At 41.0% G+C, this 17926-nt stretch overlaps 1 protein-coding gene across 3 annotated transcripts in view; it reads left to right on the top strand.

The window, feature by feature from the left end:
* Positions 1 to 17926, top strand: part of MYLK (myosin light chain kinase) — a 217402-nt gene that overhangs the window by 184635 nt on the left and 14841 nt on the right. For all 3 annotated transcript variants that reach the window (XM_065413162.1, XM_065413161.1, XM_065413160.1), the window contains 3 exons: positions 466 to 669; positions 6493 to 6710; positions 12584 to 12707. In XM_065413162.1, the coding sequence (XP_065269234.1) occupies positions 466 to 669; positions 6493 to 6710; positions 12584 to 12707 (546 nt within the window). The remainder of the gene's footprint in view (positions 1 to 465; positions 670 to 6492; positions 6711 to 12583; positions 12708 to 17926) is intronic.

Below are 17926 nucleotides of genomic sequence, written 5' to 3'. Positions count from 1 at the left end.
GGGTGAAGACTCTCTAATTAGGGAGCATTGGACTGCCATAGGATTTTAGATACATGAGTGTGTATAGATTTTTAGCTTGTAGTATCAGTGTGTACAAGCATAGGTGCTTATTTTTTATTGTGACTGGTGATACACACCAGACTAGCGAAGGTCAGAATTGAGCCTTCAGGGCAGATCCTCAGCTCTTCCAGATCAGCATAGCTCCCTTGACTTCAACAGAGCCACAGCCATATATACTATGTGAAGATCTCGCCTTTTGAATGTAATATTCGTCAAGCTGATTTTTCAAATCAGTATGCCCAGTTCAGTCTTGAACAGCACTTGTACTAATGCTTGTGATCATGTGTTTTCAGTGCAAGATTTGAGTTAACCACTCTGAAAAAGTTTTTCGTTAAGTTTCGTTTTTAGTCTTAGTAGGCCATAAAATATTATAACCATTTCATGGAAATAGTTATATATTTTCAGGGGGAAATTTGGACAAGTCTTTAAACTTGTTGAGAAGAAAACTGGAAAAGTTTGGGCAGGAAAATTTTTCAAAGCATATTCAGCTAAGGATAAAGAAAATATAAGGCAGGAAATCGGCATCATGAACTGTCTACATCATCCAAAACTTGTCCAGTGTGTAGATGCCTTTGAAGAAAAAGCCAACATCGTCATGGTCTTGGAAATGTGAGTATAACCCTTAAGAGCACATTTTAGTTTATTGATGCCCAGTGTGTGAAGATCTCCTGATACCTTGACAGATAATTAAAAATAACTTGTCCTTTTTGTATAAAATATTAACTAGTGATGAGTGACGCTTAAAAAAGGCCAGATTTTTTGTTCTGGTCACATAAATCATCCAAATTTTGTCCAAGTGTTTATTGAAGATATTTAAGCATCTTTGGCCAAATTATTCCTAATATATCTCCATTGATTTCAACACAATCTGGCTAAAAATTTTGTGAGCACAGGCACTCATGAGATTTCTGTTGTATCCTGTATCTAGTTCAGTTGGTAATACTGAAGGAAGGGTACTTTTCTGGTGTTTCTTCTCTCTGCTTCCAGCTGGAATGTGGAAACAGAGAGGAATGTGAAAATCAAAAATAACGATTGGAGAGAAAAAATTAACCAAATATTTCAGAATCTTCAAGTCCAGATTGGTTCTAGAAATGAGAAAAGGGTTGGGGATGAGATTATTACTATTTATTTGGTTTGGCAATCTCTAAACATGCATTAGATAAAGTACTACCAATTATTTATTTAAATACTGAAAAATAGTCATTTTTCATAGATGATGGAATGGCTGTGCAGAATGAATGAATGAATCAATAAATTACACCCAAGAAAGATGTGATTCAGAATGCAAACACCAAAGCCAAACTGTAACAGAATAGTTGAATTTTTATGAAAAATTCATTATAGTCATGTCTGTTAGAGGAGCAAAAAAATCAACGACAGTACTCAGCCGTTGTTAGAAGGCAAATTTATTTTCCGTCGAAGGTGGGGTCCTCTGTCTGCACCCTTAAGAGAGCCTTGTGGGTCTCCTTGGCAGAGAAGAGACAAAACTTGGTTATTTAACTCTTCGCACCCTTCACTGTAGTACCTATAGAAAAATCTAGATAGATGATAGAAAGAGAATTCTAAAGTGAGTTTAATGGATGCAGACAAGATCATATATAGTTCTTTCTGGCTGTCTAGCACCCAGACTGGCTCAACACAACCTGAGCTGCCTCTAATGTCACCACGCAGGGTCTCCCTAACTCATGGCCCATACTTAGCAGTTAAAGAAGGGACTGATGATGCCTGTTTTGTTTTCCTTACTTCCACCCCACAACCTCTCAAGTCCCTGCACCAAAGTTACCATCCTTCACGTCATGAACAGCTACTCATGACCACATTCATAGACCATCTGTGCTGCTTCCTAGTTGTTGAACAAAGCAATGGTGCCCCATCTACCCACCCTCACCAGGCCTATATACACTGTTCACTTTGTGCTCCCAGCCCACACCATCACTGAAAGTGGCAGACAAGCAACATAAGAATCACAGTACAGAGCAATATGATGGTGTTATAACTATATGATAGCTATTTAATCTGTCTATCTTACTATCAGCCACCATAGTTAGTATGTAGATCATAGTACGTATTCTTTCACTTTTGCAGAAGACAGAGCTCAGAAGGTGTCCCTGTGCTGGAACTCCTTTCAAGACGGGAATCTGTATAATACAATATAGCTTGGAATGCAATGCTCAGACACCACAAACAATGAGAGCATGCATGACCAAAATGACAGTTGCATAATTTATCAGTGCACCTGTTTAATGTGAACACCATATTTGTAGCAGCAGCAGCAGGAAAGAAAATCAACTCTTGATCTCTGTTGATGTTTTGCCCAAAAGGATAGGTCAATTGCTGTGGTCCCAGCACAGCTGCTTCCCATTGTGGTGCGTAAAAAGGGAAAGGAAGGGAATTTTATTGCTGGCTTGATCTTCCTAGCAAAACACAGATTGCTTTAAGCAAAGAGACTATAGCGCTACTTGTCTTAGTTAATGCATGTTCAGACTGTGTGAAAGCTATTGTTTGCACAAGCATATTTCAGAGATTGAATCCTTGTTATGCAACATTGGTGCTTAAATATTAGATGGTGCATTTATTTTTGGATTTAAAACTTGAGCAAGTTAGTGATGGTTGGAGGAGAAAAAGTCCAACTTAGTTTGGAATTGGGAGCTGGCAGGCCTAATGGAAAACGGAGGCAAACGTATAAAGGGTTCTGGATAGTAATTTCCCCCTCCACCAAACCACCCGCTATTTTAAAAGATAAGATGCATTTAAATACCACAGAGGTTAGTTATTTTAGTCTGTGTTTAGGCATGATTTTAGGTTTTAAGCTAGTTTATTTTTGCACATCAGAGTTTCCGAGCCAGAGTTTTAGAAGATTTCAACAGCCAAGCAGTTCCCATTGTTCTCATCGGGGTATAAAAATGTAGCCAGATTTTCATCTCCCATTGGTCCACTCCAGTGAAGTGGCCAGATTTTCAATAGTGCTCAGCATTTAGCTGCTCCCCTTGTTCTCTATAGGAGCTGCTGCATATTGAGCACTTTTGGAAACTTAATTGCAATGGCTTGATGGGAGATGACCTATAAGCACACAAAGGATCCATTGCCAGACCCAGAGTCTCATTCCAGGCAATTTTCCTCAGCCTACGCTGGGCTGCTGCTCCCAGGGGATTTTCCACTTTGCTTCTCTATCACTCCTCCATCAGAGCATCCTGCAGGATTCTTCCTTGCCCTTTTTGCTGAGTACCACCTCCCAGCACTTTCTCCTTGGAGGCCCTTTTCCCCCAGCAGGTTCCTACTGCTGCCTCTCCCAGGGGACTCCCTGCTACTCCTGATCCCCCTTGCTTACTGAAAGCCTGGATCTTCATAGCTCCAGGCGCTGCCATGCCCTCTTCATTGGCCAAACTGGGAGCAACTGTTCTAGCACAGAGGCACTGGACCTGTTTCATTTCAAGGGGTCAGCCACCCTGTGACAGAAGCTCTTCTAAAAAATCTGATCATGTGTATATATATCCGGGGCCCAATTCTGTTTTTGTAATGTGTGTATGCCATTCCCATTGATCTTGTACATCCAAGAAGAGAATTTGTTTCGGTATGAATATGATTGAAGACTGAAAGTCATTTACATTGAATTTAGAAATAATAGTAACAATCTGACCCACTTGCCATGCAGCCAGAATCCAGCCACTTGGATGCAGGATTCTTCCCTATAATAAAATTTCTAGTACTTTGTACCCTCTTGTTTTACATGTCTCCAAAGATTTCCAGTAGAAGCTTCGTCCATTTTCTTATCGTCACTGCCAGGAGGATTGTTTTTTCTTGATATTCAGCCTAAATTTTTCCTTTTAATTTCATCCCAAAGTGTCTGGTTATGTCCTTTTGTACCATGCTGAATAGTTCCTCTCTCTCCTTGGCGTATACCCTATGCAAATAATTTGGGTGGTTTAAACCTCCGTAGTTACCATGGCTTTGCTTAGCCAAGATATAGCTATTACATTCTTTTGATTGGTTCTCATAAATCAATCCCTCCAGCTCCTTAAATCATTTCAGTTGCTCTTCTCTGAAAACCCTCCAATTTGTCTACAGTTTGTTACCTGGCTTGGAGATCTAGGGGCAAGCAAATCCCAGGCAATTTAATTTCCAAATATAGAAGTAATCCTGTCTCTGTAGACATTCCAGTGCCCTGTGAATTGCTTTGAAAGTTGAGGAGTAAGTGCCTTCAGCTTCTTCACTTGCCCCATAAAGCGAATTTATGTTTGCATAGACTGTAATAAACCTGAGATTATTAAAGTGCAAATGAATCCCCATTCATTTGGTATGAATGAATTGTCACAAATCAGCAAGCCTATGCATTTGATTTGGGTATATGTCAAAATATAGTGAAGATAAGATTTCATACAAGGAAGGTCCAAAATAGGTTCTTTAAATGACCATAGTGTCTCTATGGGCACAATCTTTAAATAACAGGTGGCTAAAGACTGCAATTGCTGTGAGATGCATCCAGAAGAATATGCTTCTCAGGACCCTGAACCAAAGCCCATTGAAATCAATGCAAAGACTCCCACTGACTTGATCAGCCCTTAGATGATGATAATATTGTTCTAACTACATGAAGAAAAAACATATTCCCTCTGCCAGTGCATGGAACCTGGGTTACACTTTATCAATCCACCACCTCAAAGAACCTTTAAAAGCATAGCCAGAAAAAGAAACAACTCTGCTTTTCTAATATAATATAAACTGCAGGAAATAAATGGAACATCAAGAATCTAGGAAATGCAAGCACAGTTTATCTTAATGACATTACCAGAATAGCTAGAGGAATGAGGGGAGAGAACAGCATGCACGTACATTGACATGTAACATGGCTAAAAGGATATACTAGAGATAATGGCATAGACTCTGCAAAGTCAGAGCCAAGAAGAATGGCATTTAGAGTACAAAAAAAGAATTGTTCAGATTAGTCATTAGGTCTATTTTAAGAAGTCACTGAAGTATATTTCACTTGAAGGTTTTTGTCCTTTCTTTTTAATTTATAAGGTCTTTTGTTGGGAATCCTCTTTTAACTCAAATAAAATGGTTGTCTCTGATAAGAAGCTGCCTGCTTTCTCCTCTGCATTTCTTGTAAAGTACAAGGATGATATTTATTTTGGAACTGCAAAGTGCTCAAAGCACATACTTTCTGAGAACAGATGCTTTCATAAACATCTCTGCACTGGTTGCTAACATACTGAACTCATAAACTATTAGAACCAAGAAACTTCAATTTCAGATATGTTTATCTGAAACTCTAGCCATTGTCTTAGCCTTACATAGTAATCCATGTAATTATTTGAGTTTGTTAAGCATATGCTGTCCTTATTGTTTCCATGTTTAGTTCTCCAATACTTTTTAGTAGGAAACTGCAGTAGCTACTCTAATTATATATTTTCTGAAACCTTATAGTTAAAGAAACAAAAGGAGTACAGAACTCCAGATGTTTCTATTTCAATTTAATACATGAGGGACATTAGAATTTCTTACCATGTATCTGACAATTTATAAACATTGAAAGGCTGCTTTTCAATTGTGTTTTCCTTCTGTAACTGAAATGTGCAATTACATTTGGCAGTGAGCGTAAATGTTGCCAAATATTAAGCCATATAAAGTGTGCCCTATTTCATTTAGAACAGATTTACGAGTGCAAGGGTGCTTTTTCACCATTCCCTCCCCTGTTCATGTGTCACCCAAAGCATAAATACAAAGTATGTCCCATCTTTGGACATTAGTTGAAGAACAAGTTGAATAATTTACTAAGCATCAAAAATAACTAATATTTTGTTTTATTACACACACAGACACACAGACACACACCCTTCCTGAGAATCCAGCCAGAAGGTTCTGCTCCCTTTCCCTGGACCCGTCCTATCTTGTTTTAATACCCAGTTTCCTCTCCCACCACGTGTTTGGTTTTCTTTCAATTTTGAATTACTTGTTTAGACTTCTTTGATGTTACGAGGAAAAACAATGCACATTCCAAATCTGATCCTGCTTCCATTCAAGTCAGTGGATCAGGCTCCATATTAATGGGTTCAGAGTCTGGGGTCAGAGTGTCACAACCACCTTGCCCTTCTGTTACTGCTAAATGCAAGGTTGGGTCCCAGCTAGATCCCATCTATATGGGCTGGGACTGGTAACGAAAACGGGGTCTCAGTATGGAAAAGGTTGAGATCCACTGATCTACATCATACATAATAGCTAAAAAGTGACCTTTTTCCTGTGGTGTGTATGGAAATCTCAATTACCACACAAAAGCTGTGCCTTGAAATACCTTCAAAACCCTTCAGGAACTGCTAGCAATGTGAAGAACCATCTCCATTTGTATAATGGAAGTGTCCAGTTTACCAATAAATAAATATATTTTAAAATAATCCAGTAATCTCCCACCCCCACCCCTTTTTTGTTTTGTTTCAGTGTTTCTGGAGGAGAACTCTTTGAACGAATCATCGATGAGGACTTTGAACTGACAGAGAGAGAGTGTATTAAATACATGAGGCAGATATCGGAAGGAGTTCAGTATATCCATAAGCAGGGTATTGTCCATTTGGACTTGAAGCCGGAAAACATTATGTGTGTCAACAAGACTGGGGCAAGGATCAAACTCATTGACTTTGGACTTGCAAGAAGATTAGGTAATAAATCTATTAACTTTGTTATGTTCAAATGACAAATTGTGTGCGGCAGGAACAGTTTTATCATATTTATTGTTATGCTCTTTTGCACATAAATAGCAAATGGATACTTTAAAATTTAATCATCTTATTTTAGAGTAACATATTAAAACCAAGAAAGAACAAAAGTAAGACATCCATAAGACAGCACATAGTGTATGTCTGTTCTCTGAGACAGTCTGCACTGCCGTGAATACAAAATGGCAGTCAGTCTCTATAGATGGCAGTGCCTTTGTACATCAAAAGGTGAAATACACAACGGTCAGAACAGCTGTAGAGATAAATCACCACATTTACCCAAAATAATTTTGAAACACTAGTTCCTTATACTTGAAATAAAACACAAAATCAAGTTCCTGATCATTTGTAGTCATTAACGATCTCATGACACTTTTTTTTTTTTTTTTTTTTTAAAGAGTAGGACTTGTTCTGGGAATTTTCTAGCTTGGGTAATTACATTCTACTTTACATTTCCCCTTCACTTTGTGTTGGTTAAAGTATTCTTCACTTCATGTCCTAAACTGTTGTGTATTGTTGTACATGCTGAACTGCTGAAGCAGGGTTGCCAACTTTCTGATTGCAGAAAACCAAATACTCTTGCCCCGCCCCTGCCCCACCCCTTCTCCAAAGCCCAGCCCCCACTCACTCCATCCCCCCTCCCTCCCTCCCTCGCTCTCCCCCACCCTCACTCATTTTCACCAGGCTGTGGCAGGGGGTTGGGGTGTGGGAGGGGTGAGGGTTCTGGCTGAGGGTGCAGGCTCTGGGGTGGGGCTGGGGATGAGAGGTTTGGGGTGCAAGAGTTGGCCCCAGGCTGGGGGATGGAGCCGAGGGGTTTGGAGTGTGGGACAGGGCTTTGGGCTGGGGTTGGGGTGTGGAAGGGGACTCCGGGCTGGGGCCGAGGGGTTTGGAGTGTGGGAGGGGGTTCAGGGCTGGGGCAGGAGATTGGGGAGGGGGTGCGGGCTCTGGGAGGGAGTTTGGGTGCAAGAGGGAGTTCCAAGCTGGGGCAGGAGGTTGGGGTGCGGGAGGGGGTGTGGGCTCTGGGGTGGGGCCAGGGATGAGGGGTTTTGGGGTACGGGAAGGGGCTCAGGTCTGGGGCAGGGGTTGGGGTGCGGAGGGAGTTTCGGGTGTAGGCTCCGGCCAGGTGGTGCTTACCTCAGGCAGCTCCCAGAAGCGGACGGCATGTCCAACTCCTATGCAGAGGGACCAGGGGGCTCTGTGCACTGCCCACCCCTGCAGCTCCTGTTGGCCACGGTTCCCGGCCAATGGGAGCTGCAGAGCCAGCGCTCGGGGAGGGGGCAGCGCATGGAACATCCCGGATCGCCACTGTGCCTAAGTGCTGCAGGGACATACTGGCTGCTTCCGGGAGCCGTGCGGAGCCTGGGCAGACAGAGAGCCTGCCGTAGCCCTGCTGCGCCGCTGATCAGACATTTAACAGCCCGGTCAGCAGTGCTGACCAGAGCCTCCAGGGTCCCTTTTCGACCAGGCGTTCCAATCGAAAACCGGACGCTTGGCAAACCTATGTTGAAGAGGTACTTCTATCACAATCCCCTGTTTTGAACTATTCATAACTTCCTCAAAATTCTTTTTGGACTGAAAGTTCCCATGTATGGTGTCATTCCAAAGTGGAATCATTTGGATGGCTACTTGCCTTCATGCTCTTCAGTGGCCTCATTGCTAGTTCCATTAGCAAGCCTCGTATATGCTTGGAAGCCATACAGCAAATAGCTCTGCTAACTGAACATCAAGTGCTCTTTTTATTTTCTATTTTTATCTTATACTTTGCAGCAGAAGAAAAATCATTCCAAGTATTAAACTAGATACGGGCAGATTGTGAACTTGCTACTCAGGTTTGGGGAGCAGTTATTCATGTAACTAATCCAATTGACTTCCTTGGGGGCAATTTATGGGAATTACTGCTCACCAGTGTAAGTAATGGGTTCACAATGGGGCCCATACTTATGTGCTCCCCCTTTTAAATAAAATTACACATGATTCCTTTACAAAAAACAAAACAAGTGATTAGTGTGCAAGTAATATTTGGAATTATTGTATTCTGCCTTTAATAGTACATCTCTGTATCCATCCTTCTGTTTCCGGCCAGTCTTAAGTCACAGAGTAGTGCAAACATAATAAGAATTCTTAGCAAAAAGAATGTATTAATCTAATTAGAAATGAACAAGTCTGCCTTCCAGATTTAAGGTGTGGCTATGCTCTGAAAAGAGACGATGTGAAAGTGGTACCTTTTTATTCAACCAATCTGCTTACTTTACTCACTGAAATAAAAATTGACTGGCACTTACTCTCCTGTTAGCACTATAGAGTAAACAAAGTTCTGGGATAGGGAGCTGGGTTTTGTTCTGATTCAAGAATCATCAGCAGAAATGTTAATTAGGTTCCAATAGTAAAGTCTTTGTTGGTGACGTGTGAACAACTTCAATTTGACTGTCAGATTCCATCTAGCATCTAGGAAACCCATTTACTTGTGAAGTCAGCAGATTTGACCTTTGAGAGACAATAAACATGGAATCCCAGAATGGCATTTTTACAGTCACTTTTCCAAGTAGCACCTCACTTTCAGATCACGATTAGTTTAACCCAAGATTCCAAAAGAGAGACTGGCTTCCCTCTTCTCAATGTGGTGGTCATGTTAATAGTTTTTGTATTCTTGGAAAGCATATTGCATTCACTGTGTTTTGCACAGTGTGATGCAAAAATGTGAATTGCTGCAGTCATGTCACAAATACCACATTGGCAATTATGCTACATTTCTCTCAGTCATAGAAGGATTGTAGCCATGGACACCAGAATTTATCTTGATTTCATAAAACGTAGATTAATTTGTGCATTGCTCTTGCTTGCAAAGTGGCATTATGGGCATTTGCCTCTCATCTACGAACCAAACTCACCTCTGGTGTTAATCCATGGCTGAACTGTGAGCAACTCTGTCCAAATTATCTGAGTTCAAGATGTGGCATGTGTAGCAGTTCCCACAAAGAGAGAATACCATACTAAATAGGCCACATGAAGGAAAATAGCGCTTTACTGATCAGTAAGACTTTCCGAACATTCAACTCAGACTTCTTCCAGTAAAAGGAAAACAATTTTTATTAGCAACAGCTCTAAGCCATTCAAGTTTGTTTTGTTATGTGGTTTTGTTTAGTTCATTCTTCTTTGCAATTGCCTACTTTGACAGACTGTGAGCATTCTAATGCACCTATTTATGATTATGTTGGAACGCCCACTGACTTTAATTGAAGGGGGGTAGGACCTTTGTTAGAACTGCAATCTATTATTCTAATCCGGCAGACTTTACTCAATCAAAAGCCCTCATAAAGAGAATGGAAGTGATAACTGAGTGGGAGACTGCATCAATTTGCAATATAAGATCATAACTTTCTTTTTAATTGTTTTGTAACCAGTAAAAATCTAGTGCACCTTAACTTTCAGTACTTTGATCTAACTTAAATTAGTTAAAACCATTAATCCTTCTGCAGTAATTTTATGCAGGTAATTAGTTCTCTTATTTTGTCAGGAAATACCAAAGACATAGTGGGATATTTTCCTGACCTTTTTTGGTGTTCTTAGAAGCTCATGTAAAAAATTTGTTTAAGATAAACTTTGTGGGTTCATAGGATTTGTGTGTGTGTGTTTTTGAAAATCAATTTGTTATGCACAGTGCAGAAAAAAAGGCCACTTTCCAACTAACACTTCAGCATTAGATCTCACTTAAATGGTAGCTGAAGCCAGGGTTCTTCCTATGTACCAAGCTTGTAAAAAATTGGCCCTCTGTGCAAAATGTATGTGGCTTTTCAGTCACTAGAAACTGACATCCTTTCCACTGGATGGCCCTGGAGGTCTCTGACTGCAAGGTTTCCTGAATTAACTTGCTATCACCGGTTATGACAAGAGGAAGAAAGGATTTTTTTAGTGTGTAAAATGACAGGATGAGGGGAATGAGAGTGAATTCACCATGATAGTGCCCAGTGCATACTTGCAGGAGGAAAGGATGGTTAGTGATTATGGCACAGAACTGATTCTGTCACAGACTTACTGTGTGATCCTTGGGTAAATTACTTAACTTCTCTGTGCTTTGGGTTCCTGATCTATAAAATGGGGATACTAATGCTTCAAAGGGTGTTAAGAGGTTGTATGATTAGAATTTGTAAAGTGCTTTGAGATCTTTGGATGGAAGGAACTGTAGAAGGGCAAATTAATTATAATTTCTTAACCATATGAACTGATGATCATGCAGGAATGATAGTAAAACGTGGTTAATTGTGTCTACTAGATGGTTCTGGAAAATAAATATATTCTGTAGGAGCGCTCTGTTCTGGTGGTCAAGTAAGTCCAGTTGTCGTCTAGTAAAGGATTAACCTGCTGATAATTTTTTTTGTTTTTGTTTTAATTGTTATAAGGGTGCAACACATTGTAACATGATTATTTTAACATTAATGGACTGGAGTCTATTACATCTTTTCCCCCTCCAATCCCTTGTCTGTCTTTCTATTGAGATTGTAATCTCTTGAGGCAGGGACAGTCTCTCCTTCTGTATTTGTACAGAACCTAGCATGATGGGGCCCCGATCTAGGTGTTACTGTCATAAAAATTAATAAATAATAATAACTATAGTAGGGCAGTGGACCTCATTTACACCAAACACTGATTGCCCAGGTTATCTTGGAGTCTGGACAAGAGCTGCTTTCCCAAACTAAATCCATTTGCTCCAGTATAGCCAGTAAACATAATTTCTTGGTCCTTTGTGCCCACTTGCACTTGATCATTTCCTTTTTCCATTCCTGGACGTCCTTGTTCCCTGCCCACTTCCTTCTTGTTGGTTGCCTCCCCACTTGCACTCTTGCTGCTTTCCTCTTTTTCCTTCTCCAGCTGTTTGGAATGGACGTGGTCTAAAATGGGCACATTTGGATTTCCTGATAATTCCATACTAAATGGCTTGCACGGTGTTTCACACCCTTCTCTAGAAATGTTATCTGAAACTGGACATATGTGTAGTACAAATAGTGGTGCTGATGTTGCTTTTGCTGGTAATATGGCACATTTGCTTCTATTCTGTATAGGTTTTATTCCACACTCATCTCTGCAGTATCTGAGCACCTTCCAGTAGAGCATTAAGCGACCTAACATCTGTCATGTGTGGTGTTTTTTTGTTTGTTTGTTTGTTTTGTTTTTTCTCATTCTCTACCTGGGCATCTTTCAAATTTAAACAAGCACCAGTGGCAAGACACTGATTTTTCTCTACTGTTTTCACTTAATGAAATATTTTTGGATGCCAACAATTTTTTTTGTTCTACATTTATTACTGTTTCACTTTGCTTTGCAGTGCAAGTTGCCAAGGCTTTGATAGGGCAGTGAAAAGTCCTCCCGTTCTAATCTAGCATCTGTATTCTTTGCTGGAAATGCTCTTGTGGAGCTACCTAAGCAGAGATGGGCCTAGCTACCCACAAACTTTTTGGGAAAGTTTAGTTCTGAATCCAAACATCACAAGCTGGGCCCATCTCTTATCTTCCCAATGTGTGCTGGTAACCCTGTGTCTGTCTTATTTAGAATGCAAATTCTTCAGGGGAGGAACTCTCTTTATTGTGTGTCTTGTGCAGTGCTGAGTGCATTTGTGATGCTTAGCACAGAAGAATTATTATTTGTTATTCATTCATGAGCCCAGGAAGACATGAGCTGGCCAAGCTAGTAGCAGCTCAGTCAATTATTTACCTTTTTGGTGACGGAGTTTAATAACTAGTCCATAAATGTGAGTGCAGACTGTTAACTATACTTTCAAAAAATATACAACCATTAATGTTTTCCTCTTTCTTTCTTCACAGAAAGTACAGGTTCTCTGAAAGTTCTCTTTGGGACACCTGAGTTTGTGGCTCCAGAAGTTATAAACTATGAACCTATTGGATATGCCACAGATATGTGGAGTATAGGAGTTATCTGCTACATCTTGTGAGTACTCTTGCTAGTCTTGGGCCAAATCCTGGGAGCTTCTGAGCATGCTCAACTCCTAGCGACTGCAGAGGTGTATTGTTCAGGATATGACCACTTATAGTTTGTAATCATGAACTATAGGATGATCAATGAACACTAACATAAGTGGGCCCCAGTCACACATTGTTTTCTGAAGAACCCCAGTGATAAATTTCGGGATTGGAGCTTCATGAGTTTAGCCATCTACAATTTCACTTTTCATTGTGGGGTTTCAGAAAAATACAGCTTGTTGAAAGAATATTAAGTTAACATAAGTCAGCAGCAGTCCATGCTCACTTAAAAACACATTGTTAAAATGTCTTTCATATGGTCTTTAAATATTTATCCTTCCCTGCTGCTTAAAAGGATCACCTTTGTGTCTTGAAATCTAAATCTGTTTCCTTGCGTGTACCTTGACTTGTTATTGAAGGGTTGTTTGTGAATCCCTGGGTTGCCGCCATTGATGTTACTTATCTTAGAAATCAGAGCACTGAAACATTTATGGTAGAAAAAGAATATGGATGAATTATATGTATTTAGCAAATTTACACCAATAAAAATGACAAGTTACATTTTGAGTTTCTCCAATCCTGACTATATCCTTTGAAAAATCTTTAAGATGAACTAACAAATCCCAGTGATGCTGTACCAGTTTTAAAAAGATTTTTAATTCACTATTTTACATCTACCACTGGATAAACTAATTAATTTTTATAAACAGTTTGTATCAACCTAATGCAAATGTGAGGTTGGTTACAGTTTCTGCTTAGATGGTCTTTTTATGTAGGTGATTGATTATATACACTCATAATCTTCCAGCGGATATTTCTAGAAGAGTACATAGGTGAACAGGGTTTTCATTCTTGCATGTGAAGAGCAATAAAAATGATTTGACTCCAGCTTTGACGTGTTCAAATTTGATGTTATATAACAAATATAATAATTCAGTTGGGAACAGCTTCTTTCTTTGTCTTTCTCATCACAATATCACACTCTAATTTAAGTCCATTTGCTTATGATTCTGTAACAGGATTGCTCTGTATTCTTGAAACATCCCACTTTAGTAGCAGGGAAAGGGTTTAGTGGGTTCTTCCTGATCTGCCCACTCACTGAGACAGGTGACCCATTACCCCATCTAGTTACAAGGGAGGTAGGAGTGGTTATCTAGTGGGAATGGATCTAGGGGTTGGCTGAGCAGTCCTAAACCAGGAACCCGAGGGGCAGCCATGCCTACGGAAGAAGGTTTGAGCAGAACTTAATCTTATTGGTAATTTGTTGTTAACACCAAAGTGCAGGGAGCGTATGACTGCACAGTGTTTAGACTTTGCTTTAGAGTACTATGTGAAAGGCACATGCTCACAGGTTCTTTTCATTTATTTTCTCAAATCTTATCTACCTTTTAAGAAAATTATACTATTAGACTTTAAAATAAAAAAGAAGAATGCCTTGGTCAGATATTTGAGGGGCAAGGTGTGTGAGGCAATGTCATTTATTGGACCAGCTTCTGTTGGTGAGAGAGACAAGCTTTCGAGCTTACACAGAGCTCTTCTTCAGGTCTGGAAAACTAAGGCCTGGTCTACACTGTGTGGGGATCAATCTAAGTTACGCAACTTCAGCTATGTGAATAACGTAGCTGAAGCCGACGGACTTAGATCTACTTATTGCGGTGTCTTCATTGCGGTAAATCGACGGCTGACGCTTTCCTATCAACTCCACCTGCGCCTCTCACCCTGGTGGTGTACTGGAGTCGACGGGAGAGCGCTCAGCGGTTGATTTATCGCGTCTAGACTAGATGCGATAAATCGACCCCGACTGGATCGATCGCTGCCCCTCGATCCAGCGGGTAATGTAGACAAGCCCTAACTCACTGCTAAATACACAGTGAAGCAGATTGTTTAGCATAGGGAGTTAACATGTTTCAAAGTGACATTCAAGGTGAAGTGGCCCATTAACACCTCTCCAGTCAAAAGAAAGAAAGGAACGGGGCAGGAGGCATATGGAGAGTAGTTGGGGGGGGGGGGGGGATTGTTAATGAGTTACAGATTGTTGTAATAAACCTATTAAACTCTCTGGAACAGTCCCACATCAGCATCAACTTTCTAGACACCATGATCAGCTTCAAAAATGGAACCCTACAGACAACTATATATTTGAAACTCACGGATCACTATGCTACCTTCATAGATCCAATAATCACCCCAAACACACCAAGAAATCTGTTATACACAGCCACGCACTCAGATATCACAAAATATGTTCTAAGGAGAAAGTCCAGGATATACACATGAAAACACTCAAAGTCACCTTCACCAAACAAGGACACTCCAGAGAAGCAGATCGCATCATGGAACGGGCCACCCAGATACCTGCTTCAATACAGAAATAAAACTCCCTCCACCCTCACATCCCTAGTTGTCACCTACCACGCCACACTGGAACCCATACAGGGTATCATCAAACAACTACAACTCTCACTCGATGGGGACCTCCATCTTGAAAAAAAATCTTTCTTGAGCTCCCTCTTCTGGCCTTCAAACAACCCTGCAGCCTCTCCAAGCTCATCATCAGAAGCAAGCTCCCCACAGACCAGACACACCAACTCAAAGTGGCACCAGAGCCTGCCAAGAACAACGGATAGAAAACCTATAGATATATCTCCACTGTTACAATGATCAAACCCACCCCACAACACACCTTTCAAAATCCACGGGTCCTAAACATGCCTATCTCAACATGTGGTGTACCTCATCCAGTGCACTAAATGCCTCAATAACAACTATGTGGGTGAAACCAGACAATCACTACGCTCTCAAATGAACTCACACAGGAAGATGATAAAAGACAAAAACGCGACATCACCTGTGGATGAACACTTTTCACAAAGCGATCACTCTATATCTGACCTATCAGTCTTCATCCTCAAAGGAAAGCTGCACAGCCCTTTCAGAAGAGAAGCCTCGGAGCTTAAATGCATAACTTTGCTAGCCACTAAAAATCATGGACTGAAAAGAGACACTGGATTTATGATTTATTACAACAATCTGTAACCCACTAACAACCCCACTCCAGCTGCTTCTCCACATCCTACCCTACCCCACCCCACCTGTCCCTTCCTTTCCTCTCTGAGACTGGAGGGATGTTTTCAGGCCACTTCACCTTGAATGGTCCCTTGAAATATGTGTTAACTACTTAGGCTAAACTATCTGTTCCATCTTGTATTTAGCATTGACACTCTGAGGCCATGTCTACACTACCACTTATGTCGGAAAAACTTACGTCACTCAGGGGTGTGAAAAAGCATACTCGAGTGACATAAATTTCACCGGCATAAGTGGTAGTGTGTATAGTGGTACGTTGGCGGGAGAGCTTCTCCCGCCAGCATAGCTACTGCTGCTCATGGAGGTGGTTTTATTATGTTGACAGGTGAGGTCTCTCTCATCGGCATAGAATGGCTACACAAGCGCTCTTGCATCGGTACAGCTGTGCCCCTGGAAACTCGCTAGTGCAGACATGCCCTGAGTCAGTTTCCCAGACCTGAAGAAGAACTCTGTGTAAGCTCGAAAGCTTGTCGCTCTCACCAACAGAAGTTGGTCTAGTAAAAGATATTACTTCACCCTCCTTGTCTCCCTAATAACTTGGGACCAACATGGCTACAATAACACTGCATACATTAGTCAGATATGTCATACGTTCCCCCATAACTGTTTGATCTTCATGTTAGGGTGTGGTGGATTTTTTTTGTTTGTTTTTGGTTTCTCCACACTCTTCATATACATTCCCATGCAAACCATTCCCGTGTTTGCAACATCTCAGAGACATGTTTTTTAGAACCTTAGAATTTTGCCTCTTTTTGGAAGTTCAGTCATCTAGATTAACCTATAGTTTCCTGGGTTGTTGTTCTGCATAAAGAATAAAGCTATGTTTGCTTCAGATGCTCTGGCAACCTGATTAATCTCCTGAAATATTTCATAGGATTTATCACACATGTCTGCCTTAAACTCCTTTAAAACTTTAGGGAAAAAATTGTCTTGACACTCCACAGACACAGTGAAGATCTTTGCCTCACTGATACATAACTAGAGTCACAAGCAGTTTGATGCAGCAGCCAATGGCAGATGTATCTTCACCATGTTGGAAGTATAAAATCAGAGAAGTTAGAGTGGGAAAAGACCCACTGGGTCCTCACCTGGAATTTCCATGACCATTCCAGTGTGCCAGATTCCCACCCTCTCTTCACTTCCTTAAAGACCAATTCTTCTTCAGGGCCCACTAATGCTAAACATGTTGGCAGTGTACTGTCACAACCCCATTACAAAACACACCCAACCAAAAGAAAGACAAGGAGCACAGTTTCCCACTGTTGTTTTGCTATTGTGCCCAATGTTATCTGATTAGATTATAAACTCCTTAAGGAAGGGACTGTGTCTTCCTTGATGTCTTGTACAGAGCTGGGTGCAGTTGGAACTCAGCCAAGAGTATGTAATAATAATCAGTTAATCTCCCTCTGCCAGTGTAGGACTTTTCTCTGCATAGAATGAACTGGTGATATACAACCTCAAGGTTGCAATGCAGAGCCTCACTATTTCAAAGGCCTTTGGCACAATCCCTCTTGTAGTTTCTGGGCACGCCGACTGAAGTGTAAACGCTGTACTATCATTGGGAATGGTGCACCCAGCTTCCCCAGCATACTTAATTCCAGGAGCACGTGCAGAGATGTGGGCGATAATACCACAGTTCTGCTTCCTCCTCACACCTTTTGGGCCATCTGTGGCCTTGGCGATATGGATGAAGCAGTTCTTGTGCTCTCCAGAACACCAGGACTCTGACCAGACCAGCTTTTTTCATGGGGCCCCCAAAGGGGGAGAACTCCTTATTTCTTCTCTCCAATCCAGCACCAACACCAAGGATGCTCTGTCACAGTCTGATTTCCAGTGTGATGTCAACATCACTTTTAAATGTCTCAAGCAAAGGGGTTTCTACCATTTAGTGCCAAAGCCACTACCTTTCATGTTGACCAATACTATCTCATTGATTCCTTGTACTCTTCTGCCTGCCTATCTGTCTCTTGTCTTACATTTAGATTGTAAACTCTTTTGGGGCAGAGACTGTCTCTTTATTCTGTATTTGTACAGTGCCTAGCACAAGGGGGGCCTCTTCCATGGCTGAAGCTCCTAGGCAGTACTGCAATAGAAATAAAT

Source organism: Emys orbicularis, chromosome 11 (assembly GCF_028017835.1).
Source record: "Emys orbicularis isolate rEmyOrb1 chromosome 11, rEmyOrb1.hap1, whole genome shotgun sequence".
In the NCBI taxonomy this organism is placed as follows: Eukaryota; Metazoa; Chordata; order Testudines; family Emydidae; genus Emys; species Emys orbicularis.
This window is presented reverse-complemented; position numbering and strand designations above follow the sequence as displayed.